At 31.9% G+C, this 27,080-nt stretch overlaps 1 protein-coding gene and 1 long non-coding RNA gene across 6 annotated transcripts in view; one reads left to right on the forward strand and one right to left on the reverse strand.

Moving 5' to 3' along the window:
* LOC132756609 (otoferlin-like) overlaps positions 1-27,080 on the forward strand; it is a 74,235-nt gene that overhangs the window by 19,200 nt on the left and 27,955 nt on the right. For 3 of the 5 annotated variants that reach the window (XM_060747722.1, XM_060747723.1, XM_060747725.1), the window contains 7 exons: positions 659-742; positions 2,206-2,232; positions 5,703-5,837; positions 7,352-7,495; positions 8,201-8,328; positions 17,840-18,010; positions 26,044-26,204. In XM_060747722.1, coding sequence (XP_060603705.1) covers positions 659-742; positions 2,206-2,232; positions 5,703-5,837; positions 7,352-7,495; positions 8,201-8,328; positions 17,840-18,010; positions 26,044-26,204 — 850 coding nt within the window. The remainder of the gene's footprint in view (positions 1-658; positions 743-2,205; positions 2,233-5,702; positions 5,838-7,351; positions 7,496-8,200; positions 8,329-17,839; positions 18,011-26,043; positions 26,205-27,080) is intronic. The other 2 variants (XM_060747724.1, XM_060747726.1) reach the window with 2 other exon arrangements.
* Positions 2,880-4,705, reverse strand: LOC132756613 (uncharacterized). Its single transcript, XR_009629348.1, has 3 exons — positions 4,143-4,705; positions 3,825-3,909; positions 2,880-3,176 (listed from the first exon to the last, which is right to left on the reverse strand). It is a non-coding gene; the product is annotated as an uncharacterized LOC132756613 (long non-coding RNA).

Raw genomic sequence — 27,080 nt, forward strand, 5'->3', positions numbered from 1 at the left:
GCATAGACCTAGTATTCATGTCACACAGCCTCTGTTACTAATTTGTGTAATTCATGCAGAGAAGTTGACACTTACTTGTGGGGAACTGCTGCTTCAAAATCCAGAAAAATTTTAATTTATCAATAAATGATAACTTATATCTGACCTAAATCTTACCTTTTTACCTTTTAATATGCCTGTTTAAAAAAAATGGGTCATATACGTGTAATGGGAATGCCAGTGGCAGACAGGTAGATGCCAGTAGCAGACAGGTAGATGCCAGTTTTGTCCAGAGCATAATGAATGGAGGGATTTTAGTATTACTTAATGAAGATGTTCCCTTCACGAAATGAAGCATCATGCATATGAACCAGATTTTCTTTGGGTCACTCATAAATGTATTAAAGAAAATGCTTCTCTGGAGGTTTGGTCAAGGTCACACAGAGAGGTCAAATGTCAAATGAAATTATGGAAATGTGTGTACAAACCATTTGGTCATCATGAGTCACAGTCAGGACACTGTTTAATTTTATGACCTGCATATTTTTATGACAATGGTACCCTTGTTTGTTGTAATGTTTTATATCTTTTATTTTGGCTTTGATTGTTGTTATATATGTTTATTATGATTGATTTAATATGATTCAATATGATGAGGTATAACTGTATGTGTTAACAGGGATTTGTGAACAAGGCATTTTCTAGGAAAGATGAGATGGATGAAAATGAAAAAGCCCACAAAGCTCACATAAAGAGATTCGAGGTTCATCACTAGTTATATAATAACTACTAACTTTACATGTATTTAGCTGGATTATATACTAATTTTGCCATTCAGGAAGGAAGGAAACTGTATTCTTTTGCTCATATTCTGTATAAGACTGACCGTCTGTTTCTCACATCATTCTGATTAAAAGCCTGAAAAAAGAATTTATGGGTTGACAAGTCAAAGGTCAAGGTCAAAAAATTATAAAATTTACAAAATGAAGGTTAAATTATCATCTGAAGTCCACAGAACAAACAAACTTCTTTAAAAAGTACATTTGCTCATGCATATGATCTTTGACCGTCTCAGGAAAGATTTGTCAACTACAGAAATCATCAATGAGGTTGAAGAATAATTTGACTATGAAAGGTAGTTTCTGTCAAAAGTAATTTTGCTATGATTCCCTGTATGAAGATCAAAACTTTTAAGGTAAAAGGTCAAAGTTTAAGATTGCTGAGCTTAATTCATGCATTGTTTGTCTGTGGCATTTTGGTTTGAAAAAAAAACATGTATCTGGGTTAATAGGGCAAAGGTCAAAGTTGCAAGTTATAAACAATTTCCGTTCAATCACTTGAGAAAGCTATGGTCTTCTGCCATGAATATATTCCTTGTCATTGCTAAAAATGATCATATGACCCATGTTGCTCTCAGGGTCAAGGGTCAATGTTTTATATGACCTTGTCATGAAGGAAGCATATGTCTTATACAACAAAATCTTCTAAAACTAATACATGTAGCTGCTTTATTGAAATGTACTCAGAACTCTATATATGTATATCATACATGTAAATTATACTAACAAATTGTAGATTAGAGTCTCTTGTTATATGAACCTGCTTTGGCATTTAGCTTTATTGTCAGTTAGAAGCTATCTAACTAGCTTATACGTATAGAAGGTCCTTGAATCATACTCCAGTTGCTTTAATATCAGTGTCTGTAAAGAGCCTGCATGGCTTCAAATAACTTGCTCCCACTCCCCTATGGGTTCGTCTCATTGATGTGACATGGGGTTTTAAATGACTTCATGTGAGGAAGCTATCTAGCTAGCGGTCCTTGAATCATACTCTAGTTGCTCTATACTCCAATCATACTTGCCTGAAAAAAGGCAAAAAGAAGCACCAGTGGCCATGTTTATACCATAGCTGCAAAGTAGGCATAAGTTTTACCTAAAACTCATCAAAATGAGTAAACAGATAAACAGAAGTTGCAGACTGTACTTTGAATTTTATTACCTCATAAGAGCACATGGCATTCTCAAAGTTGACACATTCTGTCTGTCATTATTTGTCTGAGTGTTAGATTACCCATGCTTGCAGAACAGAACTAGGCCAGCCCAAAATTTCATGCAGTCTGTCCAGGCTGATTTTACTGATGCCTGTGATAAATTTTAAAATAAAATAGATTAATGATGAAATTAAAATGATCAAAACAGTTATCATGTCCCCAATATTCTTATCTAGGATGAACAACAACCAGCATCTCTTCAGGCTTACTTTACATAAAATGAGCGGTGTCACGACAAAGCCAACATAGTGCGTTTGCGACCAGCATGGATCCAGACCAGCCTGGACATCTGTGCAGTCTAATCAGGATCCATGCTGTTCGCTTACAAACCCTATTACAAGTACAGAAACTGATAGCGAACAGAATGGATCCTGATCAGACTGCACGGATGCACAGGCTGGTCTGGATCCATGCTGGTCGCAAACCCACTATGTTGGTTTTGTCGTGACACAGCTCAAATATGATTTAACAAAATTAATCAAAGCGCTGAAAGCACTGATGTATTCGCTGCGCATTATAAATACATATGTGTCTTACTAAAAACGTTGCAATTGTAACGAATAAAGGAATATGGGCCACTGAATTACAGATTATTAATCTGATAGAGACATTATTTAACACTGGTTGTTGAATATTACATTGAAAGAGGGAAAGAAAAAAGAAGATTTTAAGTTTTTGCTATACACATATAAAGAAAATCAATGACCCCCGGGGCGGGGCCAATTTTGACCCCAGGTCTTTTATTTAAACAAACTTTGTAGACACTCACTAAAAGATGTTTCATGCTTAATTTCTTAACTCTAGCTATTTGGGTTTTTTCAAAGAAGATTTTTTAAGTTTTTTTGCTTCGTCTTTTTTTGTCAATGTTCCTCTTGGAATTGAATATGGCAGTATTTTGGCTACTATTACCCAGGATGCATCAAATCTTGGAAAATCCCGAAACACATGATAACTTGCGTTAGAACAACCCCAATAATACTGAATTTAACTGTATGACGTCTAAGTTACTTCTCCATCTATATTAAGCTCCATGACATGTCCAATCAATCAGTAAATCAATAAGTTGATTGATCATTAGAACATTCAATCAACAATCATCAATCAGAGAATGAATCATCGAGTCAATGAAATCGAGGAAATCAACACTCTGAAATTAAACAAATTACATCAACATAAAAATAGAGTTAAATCAATTTCCTATGTCTGAAATGCATAATTATCATTTAAATAAAAACCTCCAAATTTATGGTCAATTACAATAAACCCATTAACACTTTCTATATGATCTACGTAAATAACCGAGGTATATCGAGTGAAAAAATACGAGTTGCTTCCCTTATCTTCGAGTAAAATTGATATCTCTTATGCTTAAACAAAACCGCTAGTTTGTTCTGATTAAATGTCCGATTTTAAAATGTATTACACCAATAGCAAACGTTGGATCTTAGCTTCGTCACAGTATATTCTTCAACACATCTTTTGACTCCACAAAGTATTCAAATGAACAGTTAAACCTACCACATGTCAGACCATTTTACATACGATTTATACAGTGAGAAAACAACCGGTTATCTTTATTCCTAAAACTACTGATAAGAAAAGCCTCTCGTCTGCTAGTTCTGAAAGTGTTTATCGGTGTATTAAATATTTACAACACATTGAACAGCTTACTTAACCTGTAGGTATATTAACATATAATATAGCTATATGCTTTCTATTGGCCGCCACAATCATAAGTTCATTTAATGAAGTTATTATAAAATACATCATAATCATAAATAAATTCTAAACTCACCAGTTCGTGGAATTGAATGTACCAATAATAGCATTATCTTCTTCAAACACGCATACTGTCAAACTCTCTCTCTCTGCTGTAACTTCTGCAAAATATAATAAACACAATGTGCAAAGTGATATGAATAAAATGTGAGATTAAGTAAACAGAGAGCTAGATTAACGGATTTTTCTGAAAACAATTCTCAAAGGTTCCAAATCACGAAAACTGATGACATTTCAAATCAGACCACACTCATTACTTAATTAAAAAATCATCTATGACATACACTCTATAAAACACTAATTTAAACCAAATGCAACTCAAAATAATACTGACCAACTATCAATAATCCATATTTCCAATAAATTAAGAACACTTTGAACTTTTTACAAACAAAGCCGCTTAAACATAGACAAAACTAGTGATATTGCGGGAAACCAAGGGAAACAACTCAAACAACAAAAAATATATCAAGACACCTGAATTATCAACACTGTTACACATCATGAAATCCAAATAAGAATTCCAAAACAGATTACATTAAGTTCAAATAATATTGGTAAGTTTTCTGTACCTACTTATAGAAAATGATGAGATCAGCTTTCACATACAAATATAGCGTCGAAAACTTTGTTTTGGTACGAACTACTTCCTTACGCAAAGTTAACGCGAATGAATACTAATGATATTTTTTACTGATTATATCCTGAAAACATGCAAATAATATACGATAGAAATAACACAATCAAAAATGAACTACTGACAATTCAAAATCTTATCACTTGTGTGTGACAAGAAAATCTGTGTAGAACTACTTTGCGTTGTTCGGTACCCATTCTTCTATTGAAATCCCGCAAATTGTGATAGAACTGTATTCACTGCTAACGCAGCGAATACAAAAACTAAAAAATAACCAAAAGGATAATGTGATTCATTTATCACACATGTTTATAAAAATATTGACAACACCAAACTCAAAAATAAATACTGATTATGCACATTTACATTCATAGACTAACAGATATGTTTTTGTGTTGCTTTAGACTTAAACAATTTTATTCACTAATACATGTTGTCAGTTTTCAGTGTGTCTAACAGTTCTATACCTCCTCTTTTGGGAAATTTAAATTTGTAATGACTTTTTTCCAAAAATGTCCTTGAAAATCTTGTTGGTTTGGTGAGTTGTTTGGTTCTTGTTTAAGAACTTCTATTTTCTGTGAAACAAAATCTTCTCCTAGCTTCAGAACCTCAGTTTGATAACTCAATCGGATTGCCACAAATACCTATGATCGCAGGATCTTGTATGAAATGTTTTCCATTTCCTGTGAATGGAAGATGCTTACATTGTACTTTTGCAAACTTCTATTTCTTTTTTTTTTCTTTTTTTTTTTCGCTCTTTTATCGAGAATAATTATTTTTCCACTTCTTACAGGAGTGTATGTAGCTGAGGTTTTAATACTTACATTTAATTTTTGTTATGAATTAAAACTCTATAACTAAATGTTCCTAATACTTGTATTAGTAATAGTGGTGTAGGACCTAAAAATGGTGGTGAGAGGCATGAAACCTAATTTATAGTGGTGTAAGACCTAAACTTAGTGAAATATACACACAAGACATCCATTTATAAAATTTATCCATTTTGATTGATTTAAAAAGCCTTGATTATTCCTTGTTCAATGTATATATAAAAAAGAAATGAAATTCTTAAATGTATTACTTTTTAAGTTATTGTAGTGTTAAGTGTTATTCAAGTTGACTTTGTTAAACAGTGAGATTTTGTTTTCTAATCATGTGTTCATTAGTCAAAGACTTTCTGCAAAACAGTTTTCAGTGAAAGAATATTTAGAATATTAATTTTACCATTTGTGTGATAATGTACAACTTGTTTTCTAGGTGTTCCCCAATGAGCTGGAAAGCCAACCAGAGTTCAATGGCTTCAAAGACTGGCTACATACATTTGAACTTTACAGAGGAAAGAACATGGGCAATGAAGTTTCTGATGAAGGGAGAATTGTTGGAAAGTTTAAGGTAATTAACTGTTTATTAAAATAAGTCATTGTATAATGAAAGTATTAAAGTAACTCATTGAATAATGAAAGTATTAAAGTAACTCGTTGAATAATGAAAGTGTAAGGTAATTGGTTGTATAATAATGTAATAAGTTGTATGTTCATATAGGTGTCTTCTCTACCTCCTTTCCCCCCCCCCCCTTTTGAGGCCTCAAATGGTGAAGAAATGCCTTATTTAGACCCCAAACAGTTGTTTCCGTTTGAAAAATGTTGTATAAAAAGTTACTTTTTCGGCGCCATTCTCTATCAAAAAGATACTTGATGGGGGTTTCAGAGGGGGATGTGCCCCCACCAGCTTAAGGGATTGAAGGCAGCCCCCGTCATGGCCAAGAAGATTTTGGATTTATCATAAATGAAGATAGATGACTCAATATTTTTAACGGTTACTGAAAGATAGATATATCTATTGTGCTATGTTTGCACATATAAGAATGAAAATATGTCTTATTTTTAAAAAAAAAGTGAGAGCAAAATGTTGACTGTGTCAGAGTATTACACTATGGCGAGTTATATACCTTGTATATATTTTATACAGTAAATGGGTACTGCATAGTAATTTTGTTCTTGATGATCAAGGGGAGATTATTTTATGATAATTTGATCATTATTGGCAAAGCAAATGTTCCGGATGCCAGTGGTATTTTAAGGTAACTGATTCTATATCGAAGAAAACCAATTTTATTTTTAGGTAACTGGTTTTATATTAAAGTAACCATTTGTACATTAAGGTAATTTATTGTATATTAACCCATTACTTCATATACACGCCTTTTAACGCCTTTTTCACCCACCCCCCCTTTTTGTTGTCTCAAATGGTGAAAAAATGCATTATTTAGGCCCTTAACACTTGTTTTTGTTTGAGAAATGTTGTTAAAAAAAGTGACCACTTTTTCGGCGCGGCCCCCCAACCAAAAGATACATCAGGGGGTTGCCAGAAGGGGGATGTGCCCCCTTCTGTTTGGGGGGTTTGAAGGGGGGCGGAGACCCCTCATCGCCAAGAAAATTTTGGACTTGTGAGAGGCTATAAATGACCCCAGATTGATCATAAGGTAACGTGTAACCAACGCTGAAAAGCATTTGACTCTATCTCAATCCATTGAGAAGTTGCAGCACTTTGAAATCAATTATAATGGAAAAACTCAACGCAAAATAGTGATTTTTGGCAATTTTGAGATGTCCCCTCGTTGCCATGGTAACAGAAAATTTAAGCCTGAGCATGTTGTTGCAAGGGCAATGGTCCAGTCAACATTTGTGCCAAGTTTGATTAGTGTTTAAGCAGTTTTTATAGTATTATAGCAATTTGAACTTGTAACGGGAGACTTTTCAATGAAAACAGCCATTTTTCACAAAATGCTCATGAAGTAATGGGTTAAGGTAATTTGTAAATGAAAGATGGTATTGCAGTTAAACATTTAATGCACAGTTGCAAATAGAAGTATAAATTATTTCATTTGTATTATTTGTACATTTTAGGGATCACTGAAAATTTACAAGATACCACTACCAGCTGACATAGAAGACAAAACGATTACTGGAGGTGACCCATCATTTGGACTCTTCCAGGGCCTTCCTGGTAACGAGCCAATTAAGGTCCTAGTCAGAGTTTATGTTGTCAAGGTATGTAATTACTGGTCTCTTTAGGTGTAAGAATGTGATGGCTATTGATTCATTATGTACATTACTTTTTATCAGAATTCTGGTTGCTATGGTAATAGAAATTGTAAAATTTTGGCTTTATAAGGTTGAACTTGAATATTGAAATAATATTGAAGTCATGTGCTGAAACTTGGCACGAGTAAGTGGTAATATGTATACATATTTTTATTCCCTGGGACCAGAAATTCCTTACAAATGATATAACTCAAATATTGCATAATAGGTATCAGGTTTTAGAACTTTTATGTTTGAAAAGATTGCAATATAAAGATTATTCCTCCTTTTTGTGCATTAAGATTAAAATTTTGCTCTTGTCCGTCTGTGTGTCCGAGTGTCCATTCATCCATTCCATGTTGTCACATGTAGCTCTAAAAGAGCTTGAGCAAAAGTCAACAGACTTCTCAGGAATCAGCATGTGAAGTTGTGCAATTTGGGTTTCGTGTGTGCATTAATAAGTTTTGTTAAGAGTTGTTCGCCTTAACTTAGTAAAAATTTACAGTTTTTAACATGATAACATTGCAAAAATTGGATGTCGTTTTTATGTCCCAACCATTTATGGGTAGGAGTCATGTTGAATTTCCTTTGTCATACTGTGCTGCTGTTCATCAGTAGACTATCTTTTGTATTTAGAATGTATAGCTACATAAGTTTGTTTTCTTATTTCAGGGTAATGACCTTCACCCTGCTGATATGAATGGCAAGGCAGATCCATATTTAGTTATTCGTTTGGGAAACACTACGCTGAATGACAAGGAGAATTACATATCCAAACAGCTCAATCCGGTGTTTGGAAAGTAAGTTATTATGAATAACATAACTTTGAATGGAATTTTTTTTTTTCTACATAACTGGACTTGAAATAATTTTTCGAGATTTATGTACCATTTGATGCCCATCTGCACCAATTACTTGTGATCATTAGTTAAGTCGGTTTTTCCAGCATAACAATTTCGATTTTAAAGAATTAACAAAAATTGTAAAAGAATTTGAATGCTTTTAACTCAAATTAAGCTAAGAATTGAACAAAATATAATTGTTACTTTAATTTTTAGTAGATTTATTACCTTTTTCTTATCTTTTTAAGTTCCCCAGTTAGTTTGAGTAAGAAATTTAAATTTCACTTTTTCTTTTTGACCTCAGTGGAGTTCCTATGGATAAAAGAATATTATGTTAAAAGTACTTAATTTTTGCATATGAACACAATATTGCAGTAAAGAAAAATAACTCTGCCTGCCTTAATTTCACTGCTCATAAGGCAAAAATTGAGTTTCTTCCCTTTGAGCATTGTTCAATGTTCCACCCACTTGTCATTGAATTTTTGCTAAGAGTTTAAAAATCAGTAAGTTTTAAATTTCAGGGCTAATGTTTTCCCATCTTTCTTTAAAGTCAGATACCCGCAAATTCCCAAGTCGGGCGGATGTTTTATTATTCACTATTTGCGTGCAATGCTTCAATAGTAAATATATCTTTTCAAACCGCAGACCTTTAAATCATTCGTATATTTTAATTTGATTCACCGAATGATGGCAGATTTAACAGATTAAGATCTAATGTTCGTAGATTTGATTGTTATGCTTGGTAAAGATCAACTGGAGGGTCACTGTAATGACAATGCTAAATATTTTTTGGGCACCAGCTTAATGACTGACTGATATTTTTAGGGCACTAAACTTAAACACTAATTATATGGTTATATTTTTAACATTTATATAATGCTTATAGACATTTTTTAATATTTTTCTTATAACAAACTGGTATTCAATGTTTGTGTTTTTCTATATACCTGTATTTGGGTGTTTGTCCATCTAATTATATTAGGTCAGATCAGATTTAATTAAGAGTAAAAAAAAACTGACCTTGACCTTAAGTGACAGTAACAAAAGACTAATGCCGCTGTGAGGTCTGACCAAATTTCTAACACAAAATGGCTACACAGTTGAAGTCTTGGTATTCAAACCCTTAAACTTCAAAATGAACTGTTCCAAATGTAAAACAGGACAAGTTCATTTCACAAATTCAGTGATGTAAGAGTTAAAGTAGCGCGCCTCAAGATTTATGTTAATTTTCAATAAAATTTTTAAAATATGTGTAAAGGAATAATAATGTGTAGTGACCAAAAGCAAGCAATTTACACTAACAACTCGCGTAAATTACTAAAATGAGGTAAAACTGTGCAAAAAAAGCCCTTACTGCATTAGTAACGCATTAAAAATATAGTCATAATAGTGAGAAAAAAAAGCAGTCATTAACCACATGTAACATGTCAATTAATACTTGAATCTATAATATTTTTATATTCCTAAAGTCTAAGTCATATTTTATATAAAGTTTGCTTTATTGAAATATTTTGGCTTATCTCGGAGGCATGTAGCTTTAAAGATGGATTTAAGCTTCCTTGAGGTGTGATAGACTAGTAAACAACCAAGATCATCTGTCCGATGAGACTTAAATAACATTCTGCTGATGAAATAATAATTATATGTTGCCATTAAAGTTTTCTTTTCTCTTACAAAATTGTATATGATTATTTCTTGTGTTTTCTGATATATTATTTCCTGCAATGTTCTCAGTCAGTCAACAAAGCCTAAGTCACATAATTTAGTTAAACCTGATTATAAACAGCACAACAAACTGCAACCCTAGCTGAATTTCAGAAATGGACAATTTTTTATTTTTTTGAGTCCTCAGACCAAACAAATAATGGTAGCCAAATTTCAGACCCTGATGTGCTTATTTGCAAATACCGAAAGTAGTCCAAACTCATGGAAGTAGTTACTTCCCTTTATATTTAAGATCTGTGTGTCAATTTTTGAGATATCAAGATGTAAATTGTAAGTTAGTCAGCCACCAGTACTCAGCCTGGTCAGACTGCATCGATATACAGGCTGGCAAGGCTTCATACTGGTGGCAAAGGCTAATCATTTTATGTTTCAAGCAGGGAACAAAGGATAAAAATTTCACATACATTATACATGCAAGCTTAACAGAGAAATTATACATACAAGCCTGACAAGGAAATTATACATACTAGCCTAACACAGAAATTAAACATACAAGCCTAACACAGAAATTATACATACAAGCCTAACACAGAAATTATACATACAAGCCTAACACAGAAATTAAACATACAAGCCTAACACAGAAATTATACATACTAGCCTAACACAGAAATTAAACATACAAGCCTAACACAGAAATTATACATACTAGCCTAACACAGAAATTAAACATACAAGCCTAACACAGAACAAGCCTAACATAGAAATTATACATACAAGCCTAACACAGAAATTATACATACAAGCCTAACAAGGAAATTATACATACTAGCCTAACAATGAAATTATACATACTAGCCTAACAAGGAAATTATACATACTAGCCTTACATTTCAATTATACATACTAGCCTTACATTTCAATTATACATACTAGCCTAACAAGGAAATTACACATATTAGCCTAACAAGGAAATTATACATACTAGCCTTATATTTCAATTATACATACAAGCCTAACATTTCAATTACACATACTAGCCTAACAAGGAAATTATACATACTAGCCTTACATTTCAATTATACATACTAGCTTAACAAGGAAATTATACATACTAGCCTAACAAGGAAATTATACCTACTAGCCCAACATTGAAATTATACATACAAGGAAATTGTACACATAAACTATACATACTAGCCTGCATCTGCAAAGTTTCTCTTTTACATTTGATCTAATGGTCATTTTTAAAAAGCATGTAGGAGAAGAAGACTGTTATATAGAGAGAAATTGTTATTACTGGTTAGTTTATAATCCAGGAAAGCTCGCTAGGTGGAATGACCACCGAAATACGGCCAAAATATGTTTAAATTCAGCAAGAAAAACAAACAGATTTAATGTCTCAAATATTGTAATTAAGATCATTTAAAACTATTAAAATTATAGAAAACAGTTGAATGTATTGAAAACAATTGACATTGAAATGAAAAATCATAACCAGTAAGTGTATGTCACAAAATATTAATTTTTTTCAATGCTTGATGAAATTAATTTTAGGGTTGACAAAATATATACATATGTGAATGAAATTTATTTGGGTGGTCGGCAGTTTTCCAGAATGTATCGCACTTGCTGCGATAATGGCGACATTTTGTGAATGTCATTACATTTTGCGTATGTCATTATTATAATATAGGTCTTAGATCTTACAAGATACTAATTTGATTTGATCTATAAGACAATTATAAACCGTTCTTTGTTTTATTGTTTTTTATTTTAGTTGGATTATCTTTCAGCTGAACTTTAAATATTTTACCCTGACTTATAATGACTTTTAAAATATTTATATAATCATGTTTGAAAGATAACAACAGCTTATGTCACCTGTTGAACAATAATTATTAGGTAGGAAAAATAATTTACCGTGCTCGTTATTAAAGTGGATTGGTCTGTAATGGACACATTTTCCATAATTATTTCAGTATTAATGAAAAAAAATATAAAAGTATCATTTGAATATTCTTATGAAATTTTGTTTTTAAAAAAATGTTGATAAAGTTGTATTAAAAATGAGGTATTATGAAAGTTTATATGATAAATATTCGTATTTTGTTCAAGAACATTTTATTATCCACTATATAAATATATGAAATATCCCATCAAATATCTCACACTTGCCAACAACATCAATTTTTAACTGCAGTTAAGTTTGGTGTTATGTCTCGTACTAAATACTATCAGACCTTCCATCATAGACCAATTCACTTTAAGACAAAACACAAAAATTATGTTTTATATTAAACATATTTTTTTTAAGAAGCAAATTATGTCTGGGGATTAAAATAAATGCAAATTGTCAGTAAAAAAATAATTTCATTTGCTAGATTTTTAGTTAATTAATTTTTCTTAAATTTAATATATGATAGAACATGATAGTTCACCTTTTGTGAAAAATTTCAAGTAAGTATTACAGAAATAGTGTCAGTTTTAAAATGTACGGTATTATAATTATTCATATATACCAATAGCATATTGAATCACCTTCTATACCAGATAAGTTTTCATTGCTAGCATGCATTTAGCTATATTTAATAATGATAATAAAAGAAATATTATTAATATTTACAACTTAAAAACAAGTTCTTGCGAACCTGAGGATATATTATTTACTAGTAAATTTTGTTTTTAATACCAAAATTAAAATTCTTTGAAATACAAGGCTACGATACAACAACACAGAAAACTGTTTTTCCGTGTTATTCAGTAAATTATTGATTTTGCAATAACAAAGACACAGATTTTTTTTTACAGGGATAAAACAAGAATTTTTTAGCTTAAATAGTATTATGTTATTATATTTGATAATTTCAGCTGTCTGATTGAAAAAAAAAAACACACACTAATATTTCAATCATAATTAAATACTCAGTATTTGCATCGATCAGTTTTCACAGAAGCTTTCCATTCACATTGTGTAACATTATCTTATACCATATGGTAGCAATCCAAGTTTCAACCCCCCCTGCCCCCCTTCCTTGCTTGACCACGCCCCTTATTTGTGCAACATTCAGGTAGATTTTTCATTACAGATTAAAAATTTGATTCACAGATTTAAAGAATGAAAAGGAATACTTGAATTTGTTTTAATGGCTGGGAACATGCAAGGGAAAAAGTAACTTATATGTATCAAATTTCCGTCTGCATGCTTATACTCTAATGTGTATACAAGCAATTTAGCTTTTTAAAAGGGGCTTAAAGGTTAAGGTCATTGGCTTTGAAATCAATTGCCTAACATGGTCATGAATAAGAATCCCGCAAGAAAAATTCAAATATTGTAAGAAAGCTTACTAGCTTGATTGCAGACGGTCAGTAACTTGACCCAGGTGTTTGCCCCTCCTTAATTGATGCTTGAATGGTTAAACAAGGGGTCTTCATTCAACCTTCGTCACAATTATGACAAGAAACAAGAGAGAAAAAAAGAATTTTACTATGTATTTTGGAACTCAAAATTTTCTGAGCAGAGATCATGTTCATGACTATTTTCATATAAAATACATGTATATCATATTATGACAAATGACAGAACATGCATTTCTTTTTACAAAACTAGTTGGTTCTAAAATTAAACATGGAGTTTTGCTGAACACAATTATGACCTTCTAAAACTCCTAGCTCCAACCAATGTAGATATTCATGCTTAAAACTTATCACATGTGTTTTTTTTTTCAAAACAAGTTGGTTCTTAAATCAAATATGGAGTTTTACTGAAAACTATTTTGAAATTTGAAAAATTCCTTGTTAATGGTCAATCTTTATAACCAATGAAAATATTTACGCTCAAAACTTCACACAGTCATGTTTTTAAAGTGATTACTGTTTGTCACTGTGATTCTACTCATTGCATATTTTTATATTCCTGAATTATTCATTTCCGTTTGTCACCTTAGATACTTGCTTCATGATTCAGTCAAGTCAATGAGGGTTGTCAAGTGTGCCGACCGTGTGCCAGTTTTTTTAACATTTTTTTTTCCTACAGAATATTTCAAAATATCTATTGTTTGAGAAATCATATTAAATTGTTACATGCCTGTTGTAAGAAATCAAGAGAAGGAAAAAAATGTACGCATGAAAATATGCGTCAGTGGTAATAACCAGTTGCGACCATGTGCACGTGTGTTGTTTTCGGTTAAACTCGTCAAGACATTTTTTATATCGTACGGTGCATTGCCTTGCTTACATGCAAAATCATATCATGTCTAACTATTATTATCCATGCAATATAATGTACTTAATTTGCAGATAAAATCAAAATTTGAAAATCTGGCATGCAATGATTTCTCCAGTTTCTTTTGGTATTGACAAAAGGTTAGGGACAGTGACCCTTATAATTAATTAACATGAACGCCATTGTTTAATTTAATTAATAACCGGCGATAAAATTTCAGAACTATTTTATGACAACTTACATTTAGTGAAATATTACCTTTACACCCAGTATTTGGGAACTACTTTTGTTATGAACACATGGTATTAAAATGAATCATTCTGTGGACTTGACCTGGTTTGACTCTGGACTGGTTCATTATCTGTTAAGGGGTTTCAATATTGAATTACTAAAACTGAGTATCGAACAGTGGACATCTTACAGTGTACCTCTTGGGCGGATGATATCTATAATGATGTGTAGACTGGCTTAGCTCTGTTCTGGTGATAAAGGTGTTGCAATATAATGGCAGGCACTCAAAGGTACCAGTCTTGTAACATCTGATTGGCTTATAATACAAAAACTGACCAATGATAGTGATGGGATTTCAGACATTCTTGTGTCTTTTTCCTTTCTTTTCACTATACATTTATATTAAAAGTACTGCAAGCCCCTGACTAATCTCTCACTTCACTTCTTCTAAAAGTACAAATTTGTGTCATGTGAGAGGCTGAAAAAGAGGTATTAAATTGAATAAATAAAGAAAATAAATAATAAATAAGAAAATAATGTATAAAAAATGATTGAGTTATTACCAAGTTGCTCAAATCACTGTGTGCATTAAATTTGATCATAGGTAAGGAAAGATGAAAACGTCGTAATTATTTCAGTATTAATTTTACACCATTGTATTACTCGGGACATTGTATGAATTATTCATTCATAACTAACTTTGGAGGTAAGCCAGAATTTACAAACATAGTAGTAGTGTTTTGCCCGATCATTGTTTTTATCATCGGTATAAATCGTCTATTATTGCCAACAATGTTTTTAAAGCACAATTTTTGTTATATTTGTCTTCTGCCGACCACCCTTGACCGTCTGATTATTCCAGTTCATCAGTTCCTATAACGATCCCCGCGCTCGCATTGTCAACAAAAATGTCTATTTACGATGAGATTTTGTAAAGACAATTTTCAAATTATCTTTTAAAACAATACATGGATCACACTGATTTTGTGGTATCTCTTAAAACAAAAGAACATATCTATCGTTGATTGTTAAATGGCGAACAAAAATTGACGGAATGCATTGACGTTTAGTGAGCCGTATTTCTATTTATCTGATAATGATTCCGGTCTGATAGAGATTTCGATAAAAGCATTGACGTATTAAGAAAGGGAAATAATTTTACCTAAAATTCTCCTTCGGTCTTCAATTGATCTACATTTGACCAGATTTTTAGACTTGAGGCGAAAATTTTGCATTAAATCTTTACTGACATCCTTTAATGAAATAATGATAAAATTTTTCTTTTTTTTTCTTTTGGTTCATCAGTGTGTATGTTTTTAAATGTTAGAGAAATTAATTGATTGTTTATAAGTTTTTATTTGTACATTGTATATTTACAGTACATTTATGTGCGAAACTTTAGGTAAAGTAACTGTTAACAAACAATGCTATGATGACTAAAATAATGAACTTTATCATGATTAATTTTGTTTTATTTTCTTATTTGTATTTTTATTCATTTTTAATTATTTTTTTAAATGAAACCTAGTGTCTGTTAAAAAGGGGGGGGGGGGTAGGATAATTATCTTGTGTGGAAAGTCACCATATGACCTTTACTGTAATAATGTGACTTAAAATCCATCAAACAAGTAAAAAAAATAAACATTTACCTTTTTACTTAATCATTTAAAAAATATATATATATAGTTTCTAAAAAGAACTCTACTCATTACTTAACTGTTTTGAATAAAAGTTTTAAAATTAGTTATCCTAACTTTACTTCAAAAAATTAAATTTCGTGTGCAAAAAGTCTCAATTATTAATTATTAGATATTATCATTTGCTAATAAAGACACTTCCTTGTGTGGAAATATACATGTACCTAATACTATACAAATGTACAAAATTCAGGAGCGTAAATTGGAATTGTTAATTGTTTTTTTAAATGCCCTTTTTATGTAAATTATACAAAATAGATTTATTGAATCAAATAATTAAAGTAACTTATCTAGTGACGAGCTCAAATGAAATGTTTGTTTTAGCTCGATTTAATTTTTCATTAGTGTCTTAGCCTGTATAATTTTGAACAATTACCTAGCGCGTTTATTGTATATAATTTTATACATGATTTAATTTAGGTATCATGTTTAATATTGGTCCGCGTTTTTTTTAATCTATAGATCCGGGAAGACGAGCTAATAAATGAGAGTTTTGCCTCGTTTCACTTCATATGCACTTTGATAGGTTGATTGGAGTTTAGGTTATACATATTTCATTGAAATTTGACGATATAATTTTTAAGAAAATAAACTCAAGATTTATGTATTATCAATAATTTAAATTGTGACGAATGATAAATTAGTTATATTTGCTCACTTGCAGATATCAATTGATAATAATTGAGTGAATTGCCTTTGATGTGTGCATTTGTGTGCATTTCTTTGAATTACAGAGACTTTGAAGTCTGCATAATTAGTGCATTTATATGTGTGATTCATTACTAACAAATTTGTCTTTTACTATGTTTTTTTTTATTTAAAACTTTAGTGTTGTACGCATGTACGAACAAAGTTTATTTCTCCATTTATTTTGCTGTCAGCTGTATTTATTATGAAATTTTGACTCTTTGAATATTATCAACAATTATAAGAGACCCAATCCACCATGTGTGTCATGTGTGACCAGACGCAGTATGGTCTTCTGCTAAATTTTAGTAATTTTAACCTCGAAAGCTGCTGGAACTGGAAAAAGTTAGCCTATGTCACCAGTATAGAACGAGGCCAGCATGCACATCCGTGCAGTCTGACAAGGCCCTATATTGTTAGTAGCTGTATTTTGGTGTTTTGATATAGAAATCCCTTAAATTATGAATGGACTGTTCTAAATTCAACGCAGGGCAAGTCCATTACACAAATTTAGTGTAAATATTTTACACACACTATGTCAGCAATGTTGAAAAGTTCAGAATGTAATAAAATTGGTGAAATAAGGCAAATATAATTATGTCCTCAAAAGTCCAATCAATGCAAGAGCATATTAAAACTTATTAATTTTGGCAAAGAAGTTGATATTAAGATAAGTCAAATAATATACATGTTTGTCAAACTTGAATCTACAGAAACAAAAGGAAATGAAAAAAAAAGTATTTTTGTGAAAGTCCCAGTAGACAAGATTATGTTAAATAGCCTCAAAATATGCAGAGACTTGCACCTTTTAAATTCCTTTCATCTGTAAAAGTTTTAAAAAATGAATAACTAAATTCTGTCCAATCTACTTTTCAATCTCGAAGCATTTTAATATGTAAAAGGATTTTTTTCTAAAAAGGTAGTGAATATTGAAATGACAAAAGAATATCTTATATTTTTACAGATGTTTTGAAATTGAGGCAACGTTTCCAATGGAGTCATTGTTGACGGTCCAGGTTTACGACTGGGATCTTGTCGGGATGGATGACCTGATTGGTGAGACGAAGGTTGACCTAGAAAACAGATACTACAGTCGACATAGGGCAACCTGCGGAATTTCCAAGAAATTTGATGTGTGAGTATTGATGGATTATATTTTTAGCTCGACTATTCGATAAGAATAAGTAGAGCTATTGCAGTCACCCGAGCGTCGGCGTCCGCGTCGGCGTCGGCGTAACCACTTATGTTAAAGTTTTTGTAATAGTTCAAATATTTTCAAAGTCCATTGACATATGGCTTTGAAACTTTGCACACTTGTTCACCATCATGACCCCAACCTGTAGACAGGAGAAGGTAACTGTATCAAGCATTTTGACAGAATTATGCCCCTTTTTAGCTCGACTATTCGAAGAATATGAGAGCTATTGTAGTCGCCCCGGCGTCCGCATCGGCGTCTGCGTTGGTTAAAGTTTTTTGTAAAGTCAAATATCTCAATTATTACTTGAGATATTCAATTGAAACTTACAATACTTAATATTTATAGTAACAAGGTACATCAGATTGACAAGTTTGATAACTCTGCCTACAATATTGACAGAATTATGCCCCTTTTTAACTTAGAAATTTTGGTAAAAGTTTTTTGTAAAGTCAAATATCTCAATTATTGCTTGAGATATTCAATTGAAACTTACAATACTTATTTATAGTAACAAGGTACATCAGATTGACAAGTTTGATAACTCTGCCTACAATATTGACAGAATTATGCCCCTTTTTAACTTAGAAATTTTGGTTAAAGTTTTTTGTAAAGTCAAATATCTCAATTATTGCTTGAGATATTCAATTGACACTTACAATACTTATTTATAGTAACAAGGTACATCAGATTGACAAGTTTGATAACTCTGCCTACAATATTGACAGAATTATGTCCCTTTTTATTTTAGAAATTTTGGTTAAAGTTTTTTGTAAAGTCAAATATCTCAATTATTGCTTGAGATATTCAATTTAAACTTACAATACTTATTTATTGTAACAAGGTACATCAGATTGACAAGTGGGATAACTCTGTCTACAATATTTACAGAATTATGCCCCTTTTTAACTTAGAAATTTTGGTTAAAGTTTTTTGTAAAGTCAAATATCTCAATTATTGCTTGAGATATTCAATTTAAACTTACAATACTTATTTTAAGTAACAAGGTACATCAGATTGACAAGTGGGATAACTCTGCCTACAATATTGACAGAATTATGCTCCTTTGGAACTTTTTTGTTAAAGTTTTTTTGTAAAGTCAAATATCTCAATTATTGCTTGAGATATTCAATTGAAATTTAAAATACTTTTTTGTTGTAACAATGTACATCATTGGCAAAAATTGCATAACTCTGCCTGCAATATTTGCAGAATTATTTGCCCCTTTGAAACTTAGTAATTTTGGTTAAAGGTTAAAGGTATTAAAAGATATTTACTTGAAACTTTACACATGCACTTAGGGTCATAATTGGAGGGTCATAATTGTATGTCACTGACCAAGTTCCATAACTCTATCTTGCATTAAGGCTGATTCATATCCCCTTTTCTACTTAGTCTCTTGGTTAATGTTTACATGCAAGTTTTACATATCTCAATAACTATTAAAGATATTTATTTAAAACTTCACATATGCATTTAGGGTTATAATTGTAGGTCACTGACAAAGATCCATAATTCTATCTTGCATTTAGGCTGATTTTTCTCCCCTTTTTCAACTTAGAAATTCATGGTAAAGTTTTGTTTGTAAGCTGTTATCTCAATAACTACTGAAGGGTTTGCCACTTTGTGCCTTTTTTGGGACAATTTTATGCATTCATAATAATGAAGCAGTGATTTACTTGATAAAACATCTTAATAACAAGCCTTTGTACCTTGTCTGTCAAATTTATTTTTCATAGGTAATTAGTATTATTATATTCAATAAAACACCCTTGTGACATTACCTTCCGAATAGTCAAGCCAATACTGTATAATTAGACTCTCTCTAAGGCCTATAACATGAATTTATAAAAAAAAATTAGCCCTTTTGTCAACTTAAAAAAATTAACATTATCAAGGCTCTTTTACTATCAAGCACTTAGAATAGTCGAGCGTGCTGTCCTTCCGACAGCTCTTGTTCGACTTAGAATTTACGTTAAAGTTTTTGTAATATTTCAAATATTTTCAAAGTCCATTGACATATGGCTTTGAAACTTTGCACACATGTTCACCATCATGACCCCAACCTGTAGACAGGAGGAGGTAACTCTATCAAGCATTTTGACAGAATTATGCCCCTTTTTCGAGTTAGAATTTACGTTAAAGTTTTTGTAATAGTTCAAATATTTTCAAAGTCCATTGACATATGGCTTTGAAACTTTGCACACTTGTTCACCATCATGACCCCAACCTGTAGACAGGAGGAGGTAACTGTATCAAGCATTTTGACAGAATTATGCCCCTTTTTCGACTTAGAATTTACGTTAAAGTTTTTGTAATAGTTCAAATATTTTCAAAGTCCATAGACATATGGCTTTGAAACTTTGCACACTTGTTCACCATCATGACCCCAACCTGTAGACAGGAGAAGGTAACTCTATCAAGCATTTTGACAAAATTATGCCCCTTTTTCGACTTAGAATTTACGTTAAAGTTTTTGTAATAGTTCAAATATTTTCAAAGTCCATAGACATATGGCTTTGAAACTTTGCACACTTGTTCACCATCATGACCCCAACCTGTAAACAGGAGGAGGTAACTGTATCAAGCATTTTTTTTACTATCAAGCACTAAGAATAGTCGAGCGTTGCTGTCCTACCGACAGCTCTTGTTAGTTATGATTTTTAAAAGATTATTGACAGGTTATAATTATGGCCCTATGTAAACGTTTGTTTGAAACTATAACTCAAGCTGCTAGGCGATTTCTTCATAAATTGACGGCAGCCTTATATATAAATCTATATATACGTCATGATTATCCAATGAAAAGCAATGTTACAAACGTGCAGAATTATAAGATTATTTTCATATATTTCTACATACTTTAGTTTTTGACGTCAAATCACAAAGTCTTGTCAGTCCCCACTGTAGGTTCAAATGTTGTCAAGAACTTGATTTCTTACATTTGAGGAAGCTCATAGTCCACCAAGCTTACAGGAGTCTGGTGATTTCTACACAGATACTGTGTGATCTAATAAAGGGCACCTTAGGATCGTTTCCACCACCAGTAATGCTTGAAAAAGTTGTCAAATGACCTTAACAACATTAATGCAACTTTAAAAGCAAGAAAACAAACAGTTCAGACAAAACCTTTTCAAATGTTTTTCTTTTTGTGAAGATGTGGTGGAAACAAATTATTTTGAACAATATCATGAAAATATGTCAACTTTTTTTATCATGGACTAACATAGCTTTTTCTTGTTGTACAGGAAATTAACTGAATTACAATTTAGAATTTAGTTAACTTAGCTTTAATTTATTTTGTATTCATGTACATCAAAAAAAAAATTTATACATGTACATGTACATCAAAAAAAATCTTAAAGTTGCAGCATTAAGAAGGAAATTGTTTGATAAACATGGAAAATAATCATGATTGGCTGCAATGTAGAACTAAAGTGACTTTTTTCTATGCACCGGATATTGATGCATGTGCATGTAATGATATAGAAATATTTATATCTGAAAATTGACACCAATTTAATGAAGATAAACAATTACTTTTCTTAATTTCAATGAATATCTTATGATAAATTGATGGGAAGTTTAGTTTTGTCATTTGTAACTTAAGGAAATGGGAAATAGGTGGAGTCTATGCTAAGCCCAGCTCCACTTAACACCCTCCCAGGGTTATATCATATCAAACATTAGCAAAAAAGTTGCGCGCTTGAGCTTTTGTTTGAATGTATTAATACATGTATATTATAAGTACATGTGTACTGTGTGCCTACTTCATACATGTAAAAGAGAATGAAACAATAAAATATTGATTTGAATTCTTCCTAAGGATGGGCTTGGAAGAAACTTTTGTATGGCATCTGTACTATCATTCCATGCCAGATTGCAATGGCTTCTCATAGGTGTTGTCAACTGCAATAACTATGTTTAGATTGGTTAATTTCAAAATGAGGCACAGAATGTAACCAATCAAAATTGCTGTAATAAAACTTTGTCAAACTATGAGTATTGAATGCTTTTTCTTATTCAAATTAAGAAAATTATTACTTCCTGGTGTTGTTTTTGATTGTAATTAATATAATATGGACATGACTGGCTTTTTCATCAGGGACAGCAGGCATTCTGGGGCTCTTTGTTTTCTATATCCAAGCTGGCTTCAACTTAAAATCTAAAGTTTAAAAATATTCTCGCCATATTTTTGGCATCTTTTTACGGTTATAAATATTGTTGTATTCAAGTAAAATCTTACTTTTCACATGTTACCTGGATGTAAAAACACTGTCATTATGTGGGCAGATACGCTCACTGTTTCAGTTGTGTCTGTCAATAAATTATTAAGTTTAGCACAAGTATTTTATATTTATGTCTAATTTATATCTAATTTATATCTAATTCAAACTAATTTGCAGCTGACATATAAGGAATTATGTTTCAGACGAGTTACAATATATCATGCTGATATTACACACAAAGGAGTTACCTCCCTTTGGAGGTTGACATGTTGCTTTAATTTTATTTATTATATTATATTTTTTTTTCAGATAAATTTAATTATTCAATCTTGCTTTTCATTAGTAACATTAATGTCACCCCAGAGGGATATTTAGATTGTATTTGTGCCTCAAACTATATGTTCATTTTATTTAAATGAGCCAATTCACAGTTAGATTTGTTCATGAATTATGGAAACTGGAATTAAGACTCGCAGATTGATAGCCATTTTGAAATATTAATATATACTTTATGTGACATTGGCATCAATTACTGATTAATTCACAATTGCTTACAAAAGAATCCTTTTAATTCTGGCTTTGACAAACTGCGTAGGAGTTTAAACACATGGTGGTTTTTCCAGCATGGTCGTCCATAAACCAAACTGTTTTATACATTAAGTTTAATATAATATGCTATTATATGCATTAATCATTCATCACAATAAAAGGACCAATACATTTTTTCAGCCTGTGTCCGTATAGATTTTGCTCAAAGTGCTATCATAAATTATGACAATGCAATCGATTGAATAACATGACAAATTGGTGCTATATGACCTTTCTCTACCTGTTCAATATAACCATATTGATGTTCAAGTCCTCCTATGAGAAAGCACCCTCAACATTATTTATTATTTCATTTCACATATTAACTTTTTTAAAGAAACTCAATTTTTGAGCTCTTGAAAAAATAAAGTGAGGAATTGCTACAGCTAACTCAGGAAACATTGGTGGTTCTACTCAGGTGGCCTGTTTGTGCCTGAAATAAGTTAAGCGGGAAAGTGATTATATGACCTTTACAGTGTTGATGACAATATACCCAACCCCCAAAACAAATTCTAGTAATATCAACATCTCAAGGGTCATACAGATTTTTAATGACATCATCAACATCTTTTTTTTTACATCATCTTTAAAATAACATTAAGGGTAGTTTTGTCATATTTTAATGGAAATAATTTCAGATGTATATTTCATGAAAATACAAATTAACAAAATTTGATAATCTTTTCGTAAAGATAATGCAAAATTACAAAAGAAAAAAAGAAAGAATATGTATATTATGGTAACAAGTATTCAAAGAAATGTGGTTTTAAAGTTGTTTGTACAATAAACAAAACAGTAGTGTAAATGAAAGGAGAATTAACAATAAAAACAACTAAGTGCTGATCAAGATATGCGTGTTAAGAAACCTGACTGTTTTGACCTGCATTGTTTTTGCTTGCGGGGTTTTGACCACATCCGTTTGCCAGCCAGCACTGGCTGTTATAGAGTGAAAGTGATCTGGTTAAAGCCATTAGTTGTTGAAATCCACACTGCAGCCTCCCCATTTATAATTGGCGAGTGGTCAAACTGGTCAAGTGTGCTTTCCTGAAAATTTCCGTAAATAAACTTATTTTAGTCGTACAGTAATGGAGGGTTAGTTTCAGGTTTACAGATTTGATGGGCATATGACACATTAATAGATGAAGATCAGAATATAGGCTATGCTATTATTTTCTTCTTTATCTTTCTACCATTCTGTATATTGATGCATATAAATTTTGCCACTTAGTAAATAAAACAGTAAAAGAACAGCATGCACAGTTAAAGGCCCATTATGCCTTAGAAAACCTCTTTTTTTTTATATCTCAAAAGTTTTTTTAAATTTTGGCGTTCTTTTATAGTATCCAAAAAGTTACTCATTGGCTAATTACCGAAACCATCTTTTTCATCTGTTGCTTTCTGGCAATTAATTCAGTTATAATGAATTAATATTTTATATGGAAGCCAAAATAATGTGCCTTTAAAATCAGTCCCCTTAAACTTAGGGTGTGCTTTTTTTAGCTCACCTGAGCTTGCTCAGGGTGAGCTTTTAGGATCGATGAATGTCCGTCGTCCGTCCGGCCGTCCACAATTGCTTGTGAACACTCTAGCGGTCGCATTTTTGCCTCAATCATCATCAAACTTGGTCAGGATGCTTATCTAGTTGAAAGCTCGGATGAGTTCGAACATGGGTCATCTCAGATGAAAAACTAGGTCACAAGAGCTAAAAATAAAAAAACCTTGTGAACACTCTAGAGGTCACATTTTTGACCCAATCATCATCAAACTTGGTCAGGATGTTTGTCTAGGTGATAGCTCGGATGAGTTCGAACATGGGTCATCTCGGATGAAAAAGTAGGTCACAGGAGCTATAAATAGAAAACCTTGTGAACACACTAGTGGTCACATTTTTGAACCAATCATCATCAAACTTGGTCAGAATGCTTGTCTAGTCAATTGCTTGGATGAGTTCGAACATGGGTCATCTCTAATGAAAAACTAGGTCACCGGAGCTAAAAATAGAAAAACCTTGTGAACACTCTAGTGGTCACATTTTTGACCCAATCATCATCAAACTTTGTCAGGATGCTTGTTTAGATAATAGCTCGAATGAGTTCGAATATGGGTCATCTAGGATGAAAAACTAGGTCACCGGGGCTATAAATAGAAAAACCTTGTTAACACTCTTGCGGTCACATTTTTGCATCAGTCATCATCAAACTTGGTCAAGATGTTTGTCTAGGTGATAGCTCGGATGAGTTTGAACATGGATCATTTCGGATGAAAAACTATGTCACAGGAGCTAAAAATAGAAAAACCTTGTTAACACTCTAGTGGTCACATTGTTGACATAATCATCATCAAACTTGGTCAGGATGCACGCCTAAGTAATTGATCAAAGAAGTTCAATCATGGGTCATCTCGGATGAAAAACTAGGTCACAGAAGCTAAAAAATAGAAAAACCTTGTTAACACTCTAGTGGTGACATGTTTGACTTAATTGTCATCAAACTTTGTCAGGATGCTTGTCTAGGTAATTTCTCGCATGATTTTGAACATATGTCATCGCGAATGAAAAACTAGGTCACAGGAGCTAAAAATAGAAAAATCTTGTTAACACTCTAGTGGATACTGTTTTGATCCAAATATTCTGTTTAATTGGTCTGAAAGTTTGTTTTGATGATTTCTAAGTCAAGATCGAACATGGGTCATCTTGGATGAAAAACTAGGTCACACCGCCCAAATATGGAAAAACCTTGTTAACATTCTAGTGGTCACATTTTCGACTCCATTATCATCAAACTTGGTCAGAATGCTTGTCTAGGTAATTGCTTGGATGAGTTCGAAATCGCATGTGAAACTAGGTCACCGGAGCTAAAAATAGAAAAATCTTGTTAACACTCTAGTTGCTACTGTTTTGATCCAAGTATCCTGGAAATTGGTCTGAAAGTTTGTTTTGATGATTTCTAGGTCAAGTTTGAATATGTGTCACCTGGGTAAAAAACTAGGTCGCACTGCTCAAATATGGATAATCCTTGTTAACACTGTAGTGGTCACATTTTTGACTCACCTGTCATGAGACTTGGTCAGAATGCTTGTCTAGGTAATTGTTTGGATGAGTTTGATAATTCAGGTGAGCGATCTAGGGCCATCATGGCCCTCTTGTTTAAATTTCAGATCAGGGTACAATGGATGGCGTGATCCTGTAAAACCAACTCAGATTCTATCGAAACTATGCAAGGATGGTAAGGTGGATGGCCCTCACTACCAGCCAGGGAGAGTTCGAGTTGAGAATCGAATATTTACAGCACCTATTGAAGAATTTGAAGAGGAAGATGGTAGGTCAAATACTGTTTTCAAATATTAAAGAACTATCGAAATTTTGTTTTGAAGTTGAAGAACAGAAGATTAACGGTTATAACCTGCAGTAAAGAAACCAAAAGTTCGCATTATAGAGCCAGACCAACATGCACGTTTGTGCAGTCAGATTAGACTCGATGCTATTTATAGTCAAACTGTAGAAATCCTAAAACTTCAAAATTTTAATGGACTGTACCAAATTTAAAACGAAGCAAATTCATAACATAAATTCAGCAGGTTAAGGAAAGCTTTTTTTAATCAGTAATAATTCTTTGGTTATATTTTGATACATAATTATACTGGGTAAAATTTCTTTAGAATATTCAGTATTTTAATTTTATCTGTCCAACATTATGAAACTTACCTTTTTATTTCTATTAAAAATTATTCTTATTTTTGAATAAGCACAAACTGTAAAATTTAATGTTTATTTATTATATGCCTTGAAGTGTTACTAAGAGATAATGCTTTAATTAATATTTGGATAATGAACATTCTCTGTTTCTCCATTATTAAACTATTTTCCCTTCTTTCAATGCCTGCAATTTGGTTGGATGGAATCAGCCACTGATCAAAGGCATTTTTGTCAGAGTATACTGTGTTTAATCAGGCAGTGGCGATGGTATAAAAATATACAAGAACAAATTGTTCCTTTATCACCGAAATAGATAACCTGTTCGGAAATAGATAACCTGTCCCGCCAGTGGTGATATACAAATATTGAGAACATTTTTTACCCGAAGAAACTGCCCATCTGTCAGTGAAACAGCCAACCAGACCAAGAAAATATTTGGAAAATTTTATCTTTATGTTTATAACAGATTTTTCAAAATATTTTTCTTTTATTGTTGTTT

This window comes from Ruditapes philippinarum, unplaced genomic scaffold (genome assembly GCF_026571515.1).
Source record: "Ruditapes philippinarum isolate M1 unplaced genomic scaffold, ASM2657151v2 ctg740_1_1_1_1, whole genome shotgun sequence".
NCBI classification, from domain to species: Eukaryota; Metazoa; Mollusca; class Bivalvia; order Venerida; family Veneridae; genus Ruditapes; species Ruditapes philippinarum.